The sequence below is a fragment of the Nothoprocta perdicaria genome, unplaced genomic scaffold, assembly GCF_003342845.1.
Source record: "Nothoprocta perdicaria isolate Ctin4 unplaced genomic scaffold, notPer1 scaffold_29, whole genome shotgun sequence".
Taxonomy (NCBI): domain Eukaryota; kingdom Metazoa; phylum Chordata; class Aves; order Tinamiformes; family Tinamidae; genus Nothoprocta; species Nothoprocta perdicaria.
In genome coordinates this window covers 1,599,985-1,618,007 of record NW_020455521.1, presented here as the reverse complement: position 1 = coordinate 1,618,007, position 18,023 = coordinate 1,599,985, and the positions used below count along the sequence as shown (strand labels likewise).

The 18,023-nt window shown below is 33.9% G+C and overlaps 1 protein-coding gene across 1 annotated transcript in view; it reads right to left on the bottom strand.

Annotated features, from left to right (window-relative positions):
- Nucleotides 1-18,023, bottom strand: part of FSTL5 (follistatin like 5) — a 245,155-nt gene that overhangs the window by 95,870 nt on the left and 131,262 nt on the right. Inside the window, exon 6 of the mRNA XM_026041646.1 lies at nt 13,248-13,368. Within this exon, the coding sequence (XP_025897431.1) occupies nt 13,248-13,368 (121 nt within the window). The remainder of the gene's footprint in view (nt 1-13,247; nt 13,369-18,023) is intronic.

The window sequence follows — 18,023 nt, the reverse complement described above, 5'->3', positions numbered from 1 at the left end:
ATTAACACAGCTGTACATGAAGCTATTTAAGCTATCCTAGATAAAAATATATCAGCTCTTACATGCTATAAACTAGGCATTAATGGTACTGAAATAAGGAAAAGAATCTACATTTTTTCCTGACTGCCAACATTGTGAAGCAAGAAGTGCAGGGGAATCCTGCCATAAGAAAATAAGGTCAGGAAAAAAAAGGTCCATCTAAGCCAAGCATTTTGTAACTGATAATGGCCAATGGCAAAGGCCTCAGGGGAAAAAATTATAGGGCAAGCATATAAGGATAACTCCCTTGAGCCCCATCACAGCACTCATCACTGTACAACTGCAGGGACCAGAGGCACTGTTTGTAGCAGTGACACTAAAATAATGGGTCAAAAAGAGTACAATACCCGGAAAGAATAAGAACACAGTGTCAACCTTGGCTGGACTGGTAACTGAAAACCATCAGAATTCCTGCTACCTAACCTGAGGAATTCCTTAATTTGGAATGCAAGAAGCAGCTTCCTGCAAGGCAGGAAGAAAACTAAGCCCTCTCACCMTAGTGTATAGAAATATGATTTTGAAATTTGTTAAAAAATGCTTTTTCCTTATAGAAAAAAAAATCTAATATCTAGGATTTTATAGCAATTGCGACTTTTAAATTAAAACAAACCCTGCTCCTAAGCTGAAATCCATACATATCTAAGGACTCCATTTGAATACAAGTCTAAACCCTGAAATTTAGACCTCAGAAATATTTAGGAGACAACATCTCTAAATACTRTAAGAAATAAAACCAATATTATCAGAGAAAAGTAACAGTATTACGACAGCTAAGTTATTGCAGTGATATAAGCACAGAGTCAAATGATGACATTTTTGACCATCTCTATCTACTTGTATAGAAGATGCATGTACTTGTGCATAGAAAATGCATTCACTATACAAATATATGAAAGAAAAGAGAAGGGATTGTTAATATTTGCAGTAGAAATAGGACTAGGCTTATTAGAAGAACTCTCTAGAAACTTAAAAACAGAATTCAGACAGTTTCAGAGATTTAGTTGTGAAAAAAAATTGGAAAGCTTTTCACTAGATCTTTCAGATCAAACAATTTTGATTTTTCCCCTGAACTGCTCATTTCAATCATGTCTAGACCTAATTGCTTTCTTTTTTTTCTTTACTGCAACTTGTACTTTGATTCAGTCCAGCTATCAGCTTTTTGCTTCCCTCAAGCCAAAATCACTTGCTTGCCCGAGCTGTTCACATCAAACTGTCAGTGATGCCTCACTTATTACCCAGCTCCTGAGCTTAGACTTTGCCATTCGATGTCTACCAAGAAAGTGATACCAGGTTGCATATACGCTTGAAGTCTCCTTTCCTGCAACTTCATAGGAGGCTGCATGGATATTAGCTACCTGGGAGACAGGCCTTACCCAGCCTGGGGGAAGAGAGGTGCGAGACATCAYTTATTTCTCAGGAAATCAGAGAAATTAAAATTTGAACTTTCACTCCTAGGTTAATTCCATTTGTTGTGAAAGTTTGGAACAGTGAACATATGTCACAAACAACTGATTTGCTTACACAAATCTAACTTGCACAAATCTCTAAGTAGTAACTTCATGTCCAACCTGCCCCAGTTTCATTATATATTTGTCTGACTGAAGGGAATTCAGCCTTTGGAGGCCTAGCTAAAATTATATGCACTGTATGAAACATGAGATAAAAATTTAATGAGATACGTATTCAATATAAGATAATAACTATCAATATAAGTATTTCAAGAAAACTGCAGCAAGCTGCTGATTTACAGAAGGCAACAATGCCACAAATTACAAAAAAAAAAAAAAAAAGCAAATAAACTATCCCTCCAAAAAATAAAATACAGAGTTGAACAGCCACACATACATATCCTCCTCAGGTTTAAGGCATCTCTAAGAGACAGATTCGCATGCTTTGACACTTTAGGGATAAAAGAACCCTAAAAAAGCCTTGTACAAAAGCTGCAATACAGTATATTCATTTATTTAATTGCTGCTAATATTTTCTTTTAAAATATCTTTAAAATCTTCAAGGTAGATACAATTAATAAACCGCAATGACAAAACTTCCAATTTAAGGGACATGCAAGAGCTGAAAGCATCAATAAATACATATAAAAATATATACTATATTTTCTAAATCATCACAGGAAACAATGAGAAATAACATCAAATCATGAATCATAAGTCCAATTGCAAATGTTTAGTACATTGCAGTACAAGATTCAGTCAATATCCGAAATCAGAAAATGATAAAAATGTAATTCGAGTAAGTTGAAAATAATATTTTCCATGGAAACAGTGGCACACATAAGTATTCATGCATGGCGCTATGCAATAAAAGTGATCTGCATGCTAATTTTCTGAACTTTAAATAAATTAGTTTAAATTATACACGTTGCCAATGATGGCAAATTCAGACACCCATAATGACTGAAAAATAATTTTATACGAAATTACAAAAAAAGAAAAAAATTCCAAAGAAAACTGTAGGTTGCATGGATAGACGCAAGCAGTGTAAACACTGAAGACTTCCTGGTGAAGCGAAAAAAAAAACCTCTATTTACTCAGGTGGCTAGAGATGGAATATTTATCAGGGTACCTGCCTGAAACTTAAGTTTGAACTGCCTTTTACAAGAAATGAGAAGCTCTGTACATAGCTAAAAGTAGTGGCTGTCATTTACCTTAGCAAGGCTTCTGACACAGTCACTCATAGGAACCTTGCGCCCAAGTAAGGAGCTCTGGACGAGATGACTGGACTACAAAGTGAGCAAGGAACCTCCTGGACACATCAGCAATTGACCACTACTCCTTTGAGCCTGAAGTCTGAAAGTTGGTTAATTGTGAGTGCTTTCAGTACTGAGGCTGATACTAACATCATTATCAAGGGCTTGGATGATGGGACAAAATATGCCTCTGAAATCTCGCAGATTTCAAAATCTGCAAACTGGCAGGCAATCCAAACTCCAAAATTCAAACTGGCAGGAACTGGTAGCCACACTTCCATAAGACTGGCATTCAAAGGGATCTTGGGGAGCAGGAGTAATCTGCTGACAAACCATGAAATAAAACAAATCAAAGAGGTCTTGCATCCGGGACAAAGCCTATACAAAAGTACAGATGGGGGGTAAACTGACTAGAAATCACTTTTACAGGCAAGGATCCAGGGGTCCTGATAGTTCCCAAGACAAATATGAACCAAGAAGGAGTTTGGCTAAATGCCCTCTGTGCTTCCATGATGAAGCTGTGAAGGAATCTACAACAAACGCTGAATTAGAAATTATACTGATAAAGATTTCTAAAGGCTGGGTAATTGAGTTTGTGCAGCCTGGCCGCATTTCTAGAAAGCTCTGAGTGTGCCTTAGGCTTTCCTCAAAGGCTTTTTAAGAGACTCTTAAGACATCACAATATGCTTTAAAAATATCATAGCGCTTTCATGGACCAGTGTGAGTCTAGGGAGTCAATAACTAATAATTTTCTCATAATAGTGCAGTCATGGAACTGGGCACCGTCCAACGCATTCAAGATGTTTGGGTTCCCAGCATGACACTGTTCTTTTACAGGACACCATTTTATTTGTTCAAAGTATAGCTTCAGATAAGCTCAGCTTCTTCTCAGAGTGCTCAGAACTTTTGCATATCAGACTCTCATTCTCAAACATATATCCTGAAAGTGAGAAACATGCATTTCTGTTCAGTTAAACAATCCAGTTAAATTGAGAGAACTGTTAGGCTGAATGCATTATGCAGCTTAGCAGCTTTGATGTAAAAGCAAAGATAACTTTGTCTGTTAGAGAGAGATGTGTTTATCATTAGCTTCCTCATTTTTTTTTTCCATATTGTAATTATGTGCCTTAGTCACGGAACACATTTTGACTTCAATAACGAGAGAAAGGTCTTAATAGTCAAGAGCTAGTTTTCTTCTGTGCTTCTGATTCACTCTCCATTTTCTTTATCAAATTAGACAAGATCACTTAGGAATATGTGCAATCATATAATTAAAGTTTGCTTCATAATAATGCATTAATAAGAGACAAATAATGGTGATACCAACATTGTTTAATATCTTCATTACAAAAACTTAATTATGAGTTATGTAAAAATAAGGATGGTGGAAGTATCACCATGTAAAATTTAGTAAAAGCTCAGCTTGCCTTAGCTGGCCTAGATCTTCAGAGGATGTGCAAAACTCCAACTGACCTAAGGAACAGTAGACCTAATAGCTACTGTAGCCTCCAGATTCCACAGATAGTAATCAGTATTGCTGAGGTGGCATCCACAAAAAAAAAACACTAAGGATCATGGCTTTCCTTTCAAAGTTATGAGGGAGTGTTTGCTGATAACACTCTCGTGCATCTTTTTGCTTAGCAAATGTCTTTCTCACTCTGTCCCTCACTGCACAGAACTTTCTCCTTCAAGACTTCATCCTCTCCTGCTCCCAAAGCTCTGCTTTACCTACTTTTAGGCATTGCTGTTAAGTCAACTGAAATTAGAAATTAGCCTTTCCTGAATATCGCATCATCCCACACTGACTTATTAATCAGCTGCTTGAAATGGATCCATTTATGCTGTGAAAGCTATCAAAAATGCTTACTTATGTCAAGAAGCCTATCCGCTGCAGACTGGTGTGTGATAGTACTTGCAAGCTACATATTGCCCTGGGCAGATCTCTATTTTATCTGAAATGGTTAGTTTAAAGCTAGCACAGGTATTTACAATCCTCCTTGTAGGCTGCAGTACAAACATCCAGTTCTTCCGCCGATACATTGTCCAAGGTGCAATGACTTTTTTACAGGTCCTTATCTGCCAAATCACTGGCTAGCTCAGGATATAATGGCTCAATGATAACAAAACATCCTCTCTTTATAAATGATGTATATCACTAAATATTACAGGTAAACCAGTGGCCTGCCAAACCTAGTTTAAATATACCAATTTTATCATTCTTTGAAAAATTTACTAAAATTTTAGTTCATTTACTTCACATAATCTTTTAAAGCCTTGCAGAATTCCATGCACTTGATTGGAAAACAGCCTAGACCTCAGCAGTATTAAAGACATGGACACTTAAAAAAAAAATCTAAATTATAATTTGAACATCCACAAGTTACTGCTTCCTGGTGCCTTTACTACTTACGATAACAAACCATCAAATCTGAAATCATGTATTGGCAGACATGTATGTGAAGATGAGAGAGACTTGATTCTCAGTGAAAAAGGACAAGCAAACATTTCATCAGTACAATATACTCTGAAGTACTCCAAGACATGATCTCAGAGAATGTTTTCTTATTCTATTTTCCAAATTAATACTTCAGCAGTTAAAATGAATCTCAAAAAAACTATAAATCTAGACTACATGCTTGAAATGCTGTCCTGATTAAGAATAATTAGAAAAAAAAAAAAAACAAAAGACATTATTCCAAAGGGGATTCAAATACTGCTGAGCTATGCTTGTACAAGTAGATTAAAAACTGCATGATATCTAGTTACAAATAAATAAGAGCAGAATATGGGTTAGAATCACCAGAATGGCAACATAAAACTTATATTTAACATAAATGGTAACTTAAAATTAATATTACTTATAGTGCAGTGACCATTAGTACTACACTAATCTAACTACATTAGTAGACTCTTATTACTAGTATTACTACTTCTTTGCTTTCCTCTTCATAACAGACTTTACAGAAGAAGTTATTTGTTAACATAGCTTTCTCTCATACATCATATGCAAACACTAATTCACTAAAGTAATAGTGTTAATTGTTTCTGACCTTATTTATCAGAGCATATATTGGTGAATTTGTCTAACTAAACAGAAAAAAATATGTAAAAATCAATTTCAGTATATGTTTGTTGTGTTTGCACATGACTACTTCCAGCAAATACATTTTATTTAAATGCTTAGAGTGGGCATATATATTCAAGTAATTTCCCTAGTATAGATTGAGATTTAATGCTGCTTATATTTACTGCAAATATAGATGCTGAACAGCAATACTGAATACTCGCAGTTACCTCAAATGAAATATTTAAAATGCAGCAGTTCAATCTACAGAGTATTTCTGGAACTAATCAATAATGAAATGGGAATTTTAAGAGAAGAGTTGACAACCCCAGTAACTCAGTTTTATGCACAGGGGTTTCAGTTTATAAAATATAATAATTTGCCAATTTTATTTACTGCATAGCTTCATTTCATTTTTAAATTTCAAAGATGTTTTTTCTTTTTTTTTTTTTTGTTTTTGTTTGTTTGTTTGTTTTTTGGTAACAGAGTACCTAAACATTTAAGCTATCCGGACTTATCAAGATTTGTATCACAACCTGACTTTTTATGAAGTTTTCTCTTCTTCCATGGTTCTTTCTGTCAGAAAAATGGAGAACAATAAAATATTTAATCAGGACAGAAATATCTAAAACCCACCAAAGGGGTATTAGAAAACATGAAGCATAACTGTGTTATTTCCATTGCAAGAAGAAGGGTGCCATGCAACTCTTATTCCATAGTTCCTCAGAGTGTAAAGAGCTACGAAGCAGCTCCTCACAGAAATCTAACATGGAAACAGCATGGATGGGAGTAGTACTATTCTATTCTAAATTAGTCTAAAAATTTGTCATCTGACTGACATGAGTGTTTACATTTAGAGGGAAGAACAAAACTCAAGCTAAGCTCTGCTGTCTTACTATACAGAGCCATTCAATTTTTGTTATTATGTAGGCAGAGTATGTGCCCTCTTGACATCAACATGCCATACCCTATCAGATCCTCTCCGCCATGCTACGAGACAGCAGGACTATGGCAGGATCTTCAGATATTACTCAAGTTTGAATGAGAATTAGAGTCCATTAAACAAGGCAAGCATAATACAGCTATAATTCCACTAATCAGATGAGAAAAAGTATACAAAATACTATTCTGGTGATGTTGGAGATTGGTGAGTCTCAAATCCCCTTTTTGCTGTAGTCTTGCTTTCACTATCTTCAGTGGATAAATAGCTTCACTGCATAGTTACTATCTCTAGTAAGGAACCTTTTCAAGAAAAGATATATATATGTCTATGTATGCATATATGTAAATATATATATACACACACATGCAAATAAAGACAACAAGAATTTTTAAAGGTATTTAAAATTAATATGCAATTTAAAGTTTTGCCTCATGCCATCTATATACACCTTGGAAGAATTTAAATATATGTTTATGCATATACGGACAATATATGTATATCTCTAAAAATGTCATATGTGTATACATATATATTTAACAGATATATATTTTGATAAAACTTAAGCTTAAAGGATAAAAGAAAGAGACTGCCTTCACCTATAGGTCTCAGCACTTCAATCTTGCATGTTATAGTTTTGCTCACAGTATCTCTGCCTGATCAGTCTACTCTTCAACAAAAAAAAAAAAAAAAAAAAAAAAAAAAAAAAAAAAAAAAACACTACATTAGGTTGTATGAACTTCCAGAAAAACCCTTCCATTTCTTTATTGAAAGTTGCCTGCAAGTCTCTTATGAAAGAGTCATCCCTCAACCTCCTTTGGAATCCTGTGCTATTCAACATGGTCTGAAAAAAAAAAATGAAAAATGGAGTGATAACATTTTCTCAGAACAAGAAACCAAGTAATTTTGTTACCAAAAATAAAAGTCAATTTGTATAAAGACGTTGCAAAACTGCGATGCCGAATTCAAAATACCGAATTCAAAATACTGTTATGCAGAGGAAGGAAAAGAAAAAAAAGAAAATCCAACCTTGTTTACACAATGATGGCACTGAACTAGATATTATCATTTAGATATGAGACCAAGGGCATAATCATCAGTTGTATGAAAACATCTACTCAGTCCTGACAACATAACAATAAAAGGAATTACTAAGCAAAGATTGGTATCCAAACAGAAAACAATACTATGCCACTGTAGAAAATTCAGGCTATGTATGTAGCTTGGCTCTGCATGCAGTTCTTACATCTACAAAGAAAGGAACAGTAGAACTTCAGAAAGGAGAGAGAAGCACAACCAGAACAATTGGAGGTGTAAGCCTCCTTTGCACACAAAATGAGAGATTTTCAGCATAGAAAAGGGGTGATCAGAAAGATATGATGAGAATTTATAAAAATTATAGTATTATAGGATCAGAGATAGAGAGTATGGAATGACTGTTCAGAGTTTCTTAGCATAAAGAAATTAAATAAACAAACTGAAGGTTTGCACAATATATACTAAAGAACATGCTTTTTTAATTCAAGAAGTCATTAAGCTGGGATAATCTCTGAAACAGGATGTTGAAGACCGCAATGTCACTTGAGCCCAAAAGGCAATCAAATTTTTAAGCAAGGCATCCATCAAGAGCCATTAAAGGCAGGAGTATTCTGAGAGCTCAAAGTCTCTGAGACACAAATCACCTTTACCGAGAAAGTATACTGAGAACAGCATGCTTGTTCTCTTCTGGTAATCCTCCCTAAGCACTCTATAGATGAGATAGTGGACTAAATGGATCAATCCAGAGCAGTTGTTGTTACACATATGTTGTACTTGAATGGTTATGTACTCAGCACTTCACAGGCACAAAGTGTCTTCTTTTGTTTCTATGCCCAAAGTTGAAATTCACATCTAAATCACTCACAAACTTTGCAGAGGATATCACATAGGATATGATACTCCAAGATCATAATCTTTAGGAAAATTGCTTTGAAAACCTACTGACAAGTTAATTCCGAACAAAAAAACAACTCAGAAGTTACTTTGTTAGTTTGTTTCTATCCACAGAAAACTTTCTTGAATGCAAAAGAGTCAAAACTATATTTAGATGAACAGGCATATGGTTTTATGTTCTACGTAACATGGAACAGTCATGCAATTTAATAGAGGCTCCAGCAGTTCCAAGAGTTGAGGTGACAACACACAATTTCAAACACACACCACCCATACACAAAAAAATACTCCTACTGAATTCTGCTCACATACATCTCTATAATGAATACATAAATAATTATGTGCAATTATGAAACATTTGTTTTTGCGCAGTCACAAAGCTAAGAGTGATGAGGAATGAGAAACATTACAGTTTAGAAAACCATTATCCAAGACCATGAAAACAGCTTTGACAGACTGCAGTATTTCATATTCTCTCCCTCTCAGACAAACTATACGGCTGTCAATATTTGTGGGAAGTTATAACAGCTTACATTTTGGAGTGCAACATTGCTTAACTCTATGCATATCCAAAGCATTTTACTTTTTTAGAAACAAGAGCAGATGGGAGGCTGCTGGTAAACGCTTAAGAGATTTGTGATGTATTAACCAGACAAATACTAGAGGACAAGAGAGCAAGACTTGAAGGGGATGACCACATTTCAAATCAGACATTTTCATGTGAAACATCATTCTTAGCCTAATCTTATAGGCACATTCCCTTGAAGAAATTGGAATATTTTCAGAGCTAACTACAAGCAAAATAGTTCCAACAGTATTGAGAATCACAGTGAATAACAATCTGATTTCTGTGAGATAGGCTGGGGGATGGGTCACACAGCCAAAACTTTAGAGTTGTTCGACTTTTATTTTCTTCCTGAATATCCTGTATCATTCTCTTATTCAAGTGAGTTCAGATCATAACCTCATTGAAAGGCTTATGAGAGTTAATTCTTTGAAATTTTGATCCAATAACAACAATTATGCAATCCAAGTATAAGCCCTCCAGAGGTCAGCAGAAGTCAGGAGTCACAAATGAAGTCTCCTACTTTTCTCAATGCTAGTCAAAGAAATTGCGAAATATTTCTTTCATTGTAAACTCTACTCAAAATCTACTTTGATTTACTATTGATTCTCCTGTAGTATGAAAAAAAACAAACAAACTTTAGACAATTGGCCTTAGCAACATGTGAAATTCTAGACCTACAACTTATATATGATACACAACTCATTTACAGTTGTGTACATCACTTACAATGTCAGCACGAGCAATTACATTAGAACTCAATTTCTAGATATCCGAGGTTGAGAAATAATGCCTTATTCACTATCATAGATTACCAGTTCATTTTGACACGTCTTATCCATTTCGTATGTTAGCTCAGTGTAAACCTCCTACAGCCTGTGGCTGACAGTATCAGAATACATAAAAACACAAATAATGTACTTTTTATCAGAGTTTCAAGAGGAGTATGTACAATATCTGTTCATGTTGTACATCTTTGTAAAACCTATCATTTCTTTGCTCATAATATTACTCAGGAAAAATTTTAAGAGAACAACAACAATAAAAAAGAGAACAGCAGCATGATACTGTTACCCAATGTTCAGAATATATTCGATTAAAAAAAAAAAAAAAAGAAAAAAGAATGCAACAAAGCACACAGAGTGCTAAGCATTTCCTTGAGGCATTCTACAACTGCACAACTTGCCAAACGTTTAAGATTTAAAGATACATTCATAGTGAAAAGTAGAAAGCAAAAAGGGGAGGGGGAAGAAAAGGGGGAAGGCTTTTGACAAAGTCAAATTCTAACAGCAGCTTTACTACAGATGTGATTCCATATCAAGCCCTGTGGATTGTCACTATTGCATAAATCTATTCTGGTTTTTAAAGCTATAGGGAACGTAATACGGCATTACTGGTAGATCTCCACTCATGACATATAGAAAGCATACTGCATGTTACACGTGTACTGGATGCAATTTGGGGAAACATATTAACACTACAGAGTAGTTCTTGATTTTGTGCTGAGTCACACAAAGCAGCTATGACCGCAGTTCTGGGAAGGTCCCCAGCCACCTCACTGCTGGGACCACCCTTGGCTGAGGATCAAATCATTCATTTCAAAGTCACGTGAAGTCTTAAAAATGGCTTACTGCACTTCTAATTTAGCCTGCAYGTGGACAGGGAATGTAATAAGGGAAACTGACTTATAAATAAAAATTAATTAGAAATACAATTTGGCACACTTAGACTTCTATAGAATGTCATTTTTAATGAAATTCTAGTTCTTTTTCATTTTTAATACAGAACAAACTTTTCCAAGTATAAATTCCTAGGTAAAAGGAATAGTGAAATATCTATCTGTATGGTAGAATGCAAATGTACTTTTATTAAAACATATTTTAGAAATAAAAGCTACCTATTTCACCCAGAAATACATATCTTCAAATAATAAATACAATCTTAATGGGAAAGCACCAAATGAACACATTTTTGACTACTTGGGAATCCCTCAGTATAGAAATAAGCTGATTATAGCAGTGTCATGTCAGAAATATCAGGTACACTACTTTAAAACATGAAACACTATGTAATGTTTCAAGTCTTTGCTGCTTTGAAGCCACTAGTTGTACAATTCTGGCCACTTAATGAAAGAGGCTGTATTCTATTTCAGGTGAGAACCTCAAGATGGGAAATAACATATAACACATGCAGGAGTTTAAAAGACAGATTAACTTAAGCAGAAAAATACTACCACTAAGACCAATAGCTCGCACTCAATATCTCAATATAATGTTAACTGTTAGCCTATTTTCAGAAGCTAGTGCTAAAATATAATCCCCCCTGGAACAYTGTGATACACACTAGTTGTTGCTGGAAAGGAATTAATGGCGGCAGGAGACAGACTAATATCTCCTCCTCCCTTAGAAACTTTTTCCTCAACTATTTATTATGTTGCTTTACTATTAAAGACTCATCATGAATATAAGCTCTGAATCATATTTCACATAATATAGCAATACTTGTGACCACATAGTGATCTCAATAGAAGCATAAATTCAATTAGGATTTTCTGAGTTAGGTTTTGAAGGCACCTTATAAAAAACCAATGGCAAGAATCATTTATTTCAGGTAATAGCTCAGTACCGGCTTCATTTTTTTTTTTATTTTTATTTTTTTTTATTTTTTTTGTTAAGCTATGATCTATTTTGCTTTGGAAGAAGAGACATTTCAAAACAGTATTTTGGGATGTGCCTCTTGGATAACCTCATTTGGTTGGCAAATGTAAAACAGAAGTAAGGCCGTCTGAACACATGCAGTGTGCACAGTGATGTCTTTGAAGTATTTTGGGAGGAATGAGAGAATCTGGTCGCAATTAAGCCCAAGTCCTGCGCTTACAAGGACCTCTGGCCCTTTCAAACAATTCAAGATCGCACAAAGCTGCAGGCTTGGCAAACACAGACACTCATATTCTAAAATTCATGCCTAAAGAAAAGCGCTGTTTTTTTTTGTGGGGAAAAAAAAAAAAACACGCATAACTTCACACAAATACCTCAGCAATAAGGAGTGTTTAAAACCTAACACCTGTGACCTGAATAGTATTTCACAACTTACAGTACTTTTAAATATGTTGCATAGTATTATGTACAGTGATAATATACATCATTCTGAACAGCAGCTATGGGAAAGATTAAGATATTTTTGATAAATTTGAGTGGTTACTATAGGATATTTCTAATGGAATAAGTAGTATACGTTGCTTGGTAAAGCTAGTTTTTGATAATTTCCTGTGTATATCTAGGGTTAATTTTAAAACTCTAACAATAAACTCAATGTTTATTTTCACCACTGAGACCTCCAGGGGTTCCTTCTATCCTGAACTACGTTACAATCCTAAAAAGGCCCAAAGACAGATTAAATCCCTTTAAATCCCTGGTTTTATAACTAACATGACAATTATTTTACAGRCACATCTGTCTCACTTTCAGTGTCCCCAAACTATGTCTCTGCTTTTGATATAAACTTACCTCTCCTCTAGGAAGGTGTATTTTACAGGTGGTTTGCAGCTCAGGATTTATAGAATAAATTGTAAATCGTACTACAATGGTTACTGGAGAACCCTGATACTTATTTCAATCTCGTAATGTTGTATTTGTATATTTTTCATATTAGTCTATTCTATCATTTTAATTAGAGGTTTTTTTGAAAAGATATTTCATGCTACCCAAAACTGTGCTTCCAACTTTTCAACAGGAAAATTTACTATTTTCAAATAGTAAATGCTGCTGTCAGGTTTACTTGATTTTTCTCTCTCTGCTTACAACTAATCATCTCTGATTGTCCTGCTTATTTTAAATTCATTTTGTGAGATAAAATGAGCCTGTCAAAATATTCTCTATAATATACATCCTTTTACGTATTTATTTATATAGATATATATATATAAATAAATATTATTTCAGAAAGACAAAGCAAGAGATAGAAAAGAAAACCAAGAGAATAATGGGCTAATCTTTGTACTTACGAAAAGCTCTATAGAATTCTTCCAGAGCTAGACGCTTGTCACTGTTATAATCATCATATTTCAGCAAATCGAAAAGAGAGCAGTCAGACAGATCCTTGCCAAGCTCAGCCCGTTTTATTACCTGACAAGAAAATTATAACCATGAAATTACATTTGAGCTCTTAAGAGTTCTCTGGCATAATTAATTGTTTCTAATCATCACTTAATAGATCATTTTAAGGTTGCTTTGGGGCAATGAACTGCAACTGTGTAAAGTCAGGRATTTCCAGCTACTTTCTAAGTATTTATTGCAGTTTTAAAAGTTAATACCTTTAGAATAGAGTCACTGAGATTATATAAAAGTTTCTGGAATGTATAGAGTATATAGTGTGGCTAGACAGAAGCACAATAAAAATATTGTGAATGGCAAACCTGATTTTACATTTCAYGCATGGTGAAGAAAAGCCAAGAGATACACCAAATAAAATTTCCCATGTATATATGATGTAATCTTTTTTTTTTCCTCAATCTTAATTCTCAACTTCAAAAAATTAACTAAAACAAACCCATGTTACATTACTAATTATATCAACTACCTTCAGACTTTTCACAAGCCTCCTGACATCCCAAAAACCTGACACAGAAGTAGTCAATCTGATAAGACTGCTCAGTTTCTCAGCAGAGGGCATATCCACTTTGGAAGTGGATCATAATTAACAGTTGTTAGATTTCTACTCAAATGATCTCCCAGAGAAAGGTTAATTTGTGTATCATTTAGATTTGATGTCAGTACATACTGAAGACCTCTCCTTGGCTTACATCCAAGGAATTTTAAGATATTAATAACTACAAGTGTTCAGAATTTGCATCTTACACYGTATATACTCAAAATAAACAAGTGAAACAAACAAAAGCCACAAAACAACAAAACAACTCCTATAACAAACATAGCAAACTTGAAAACTTTTTTAAACAGACAGAGATTAGAGCTCAGTTCTCTGTAAAATAATTATTCTTCCTGTCCTCCATTAGTCTCTACAAAGAACTGTAATCATATTTGTATTATCATATGGTAGCTTCTAGAAAGGAAAGGATACAGAGACAGACTTTTTTTTCAGTTGCTCTGCAAAGGAATCAACAGGAGTAGAAAGGAATAGATTTAATTACTATTTCTGCAGGCAGAATATTTCTAAACAAATAACACAGAACAAAAAGAACATTAAGAGCACAGAGATGGAATATAAACATTTTTTGCTCTTTCCATTTCCTATACATTAATATAAAGCATTACAGAAGATAATAACCTTCTTAGTAAGTTAGAAAGTAAGAAAACTATTCAAATCAAATACTGCCACACAGCTAGCTTTAGCTCTTATCAATAAGGGCACATACCACACCACTACTCATACTTTAAAAGCCTACTAATTAGTTTTACACTAAACCAGAATAAGAAAAATGAAGTTTCATTCTGTAAAGGACAGCAATGTAGTCACAGAAATAATAACAGTTGTAASTCCACCACTTTTACAAAGGTAATGCTGCAGATAAAATGATATACATTGGAAACATTATTATAAGAAATCTCTAAGCTTCTGAGGCCACAAAATGTGTTTAATATCACAGCTGACCCATTAAAATAAAACATTTTCTGTGACAAGCACTTGTTACTTTCCTTGTCTTTTGCTCTGAATTAATTTAAAACACTTATTCCTATYAGTTTTGATTGTACAGGGAAGGATTAAGCTGCTTCAAACTTCTAAGCTGGTGCAATAAAACTCATTGTTAAAGACACCAATACTTCCCATTATAGCATCATACTTTTAATTGTTTATCAGCAATCTCATCTTCAAACATTTGGATTGATTTTTTTCATGTCTGAAATCTGTCTTATGAGTTTTTCATTTATATTTGTTCCAATTTACTTATATAGATTAAATAGCTAGAATGATTTAGACATTTTCAATAATAATGCTACAGACAGACAGTATTGATTCTGGAAGATATGTAATAGGTATGTTAATTTTAATGCTTAGTAGTTCCATCATTTTAATTGTTAATTCAGTATTTGTGTGTATATATAAGCCCTACTTTGGAAACATGCCTTGGAATCCTTTAAAAAAAATGTCACACAGTCTCGACCAATGTGTAGATGTCTCAAAAATGTCAGTGAGTACAGACTTCAGATGATAAAAAAGCAATTTTATATCATGATTAATCTGAATTATCCATTATCTGCTGCTAAAAAGACTAGCATCTTTTGAGCTTTCACACCCATCTGTGCTCTGTGGATCAAAACAACTCTCTGATTGAAAGCAAAACTAATCTTTGTGCATTTTTTTCCTTCCCTTCCACTCCAAGGAGGGGAGGTGGGAATTAATATTCTTTCATGAGATGTGACAGAAAACAGACATTAGGACGTGGGAATTTGGATTCTAAATATTACCCATTTCTGTAGCAAATTRCACTTAGACTAGACTGACTGGTACATGAACCTATACAAACCTGTTGCACACTAAAACTGGCCACATTCCAAGCTATTAGCAGAGTTGATGCTAAGCGACTTATGGTCAAACGCTTTAAAATCAGCAMAACCGAAAAACTTTTCTCCTACAGTCCCTAAATCACCGTCTATGGGGATCTTTCTTGTTGATATTAACATTTAATATGTGTTTACATATCAGGGAAATTCTGTAATATAGGACTGATGCTGACACTGTACAATATTCAAAGAAGGGAAAGAAGAATGAATAGTATCACTTCAAGAAACAAACGCTGAAATACACACAAAAAAAACACCAACTATTTTTGTATTAATAAATGTTTTCACAAAMGGATTTTTTAACACAGTTTTCTAGGCTAGTCTAGTCTCCTAGACTGTCAAACAACACTAATTTCATTTCCTTTACTTAGAAATTTAATTTATAAAGGCAGCTTGGTAAACAAAATAGATTCTTGCAAATATTTTCAATTTATTACATTATACCATTGCAAGAGAAACTAATACTAAGCAATACCGATAACACACCCCTTGCATGAATAAAAATGTCATTAACTGCAAAACTTGAAGAAATAGATGTCAGTGAGGAATCACCAACTGAAGCAATCTAATGGGATTTTGAAAGGGCTAGTATTCATCTCAATCTTTTTTGAKAATTTAAATATAAATATTAAAAAAAAATGGCAGATGGTAAATCCTGGTGAGGTGAATAATAATGCAGAGAAGAACAGAGCAGCATATGGAATGGATCACAAAGTTACATAGAAGCATGTGTGATCCATAAAGCCAAATTCAAGGTCACTCATCTAAAACCAAGAATAGGAACAAATATATTTCAATAGGAACTTCAATAGGAACAAATGTATTTCAGAAAGGTGGATAAAGAAGGCATCGTAAACTCCTGGATCATTCTGTACTGAAACCAAGCACTCCAATGTTTGGCTACGTAACAAGCTAACTGGGAGTAGAAAGAATATTTTTACTTCTGTATATTGCAATGTTGGGACTGGTACTAAAACACAACATGCTATTTTGACTYGCACATACTAGATTAAACGAAAAAATAAAAGCCTACTTTTCAAGTTAAAAAGGTCAAGCAAAATTAATAGGAAATCTATTGAGGACATTTTGCCTTACACAAGTTAAGAATCTCGACACTTTTTTTAAATCTTTCTCAAAAGTCTTCTATTATGACATTTTATAGGTATCTTCATAAAGGAAAATAATTACTCACAGACTTTTCAGTTTAGCAAACACTAGTTAATGAGACAAGAAACTTGAATAAAAACTCTACAAGAAGAGAGTAAAAAGATACAATAACAATTAACTTTATATTCTGGGGCTCTAAAGTTTTCCTTAACATTTTGAAATCAAGGCTGCATACCTTTCTTTACATTTTTTGCTTCAGTTTCTTGCAAGTTGCAAGTTATTACCATTTCTGTACTAAATATATAAAGCAAATTGAATGAAATTCYATGTCTATGATAAAAAAGATAGATTTGATGAGCTAATAGTCTCCCTCTTCACGTTTCAGAAAGAGAAGGGAGTAAAATTCACGGAAACTAATTCTCAAACCAATTCTTTAAGCAAAATTTGTTTATTCCCTGGTTAAATAGAATGAAAAAAAAATTAGTAATGGAGGAGAAAAACAGATAAATGTTAATGAATCATATTCTAGAAATTCCAGGCTCTTCTGAGATTCATATGATATCATGCTCAAATACGGCAAATTTTCCTTTGCATTTCCATAAGACATTCTAACAGCCCTTCTCTCTACTKGCTATTCTTATATTTAACTGTACACATTCTAACTCAACAGAGTCATGATATAATTATCAGTAGTTATAAGAATTAACCCCCATTCAAGAAAATCCAGTGCTTCTGCTTAAAAAGAAAGTTAGCAAACATTGACCAAGCTGCAGGTATTTAGGACTATGATCGCAAAATTTATAAGCAATATCCTACTTCTAGTTCTTAATATCTTTTTTTTTTTCTCTTCCCATTATTTTAGACTTTTCTTCTAGTATTCTTATTTTTATTTTACATCCAGAATAGAAGATGAGGGACAGTTTAAGTTTTACTTAAGCTGTAAAGATAAATAGTACATTCTATATAATGATTTATCCTTAAGTAATGAGAGGGGAGGGAGGAAGTTAGCAAACAAAGTTCTGTCTATGATGTATGGGAGATAAAAGCAATAATGCTTATTAAGAAGTTTGGAAATGTATTTAAATAGAAAAATAGAAAAGATGGGCAATATCCCTTTTCCCAACTCCAAATTCTCCAAACAAAAGAAAAAG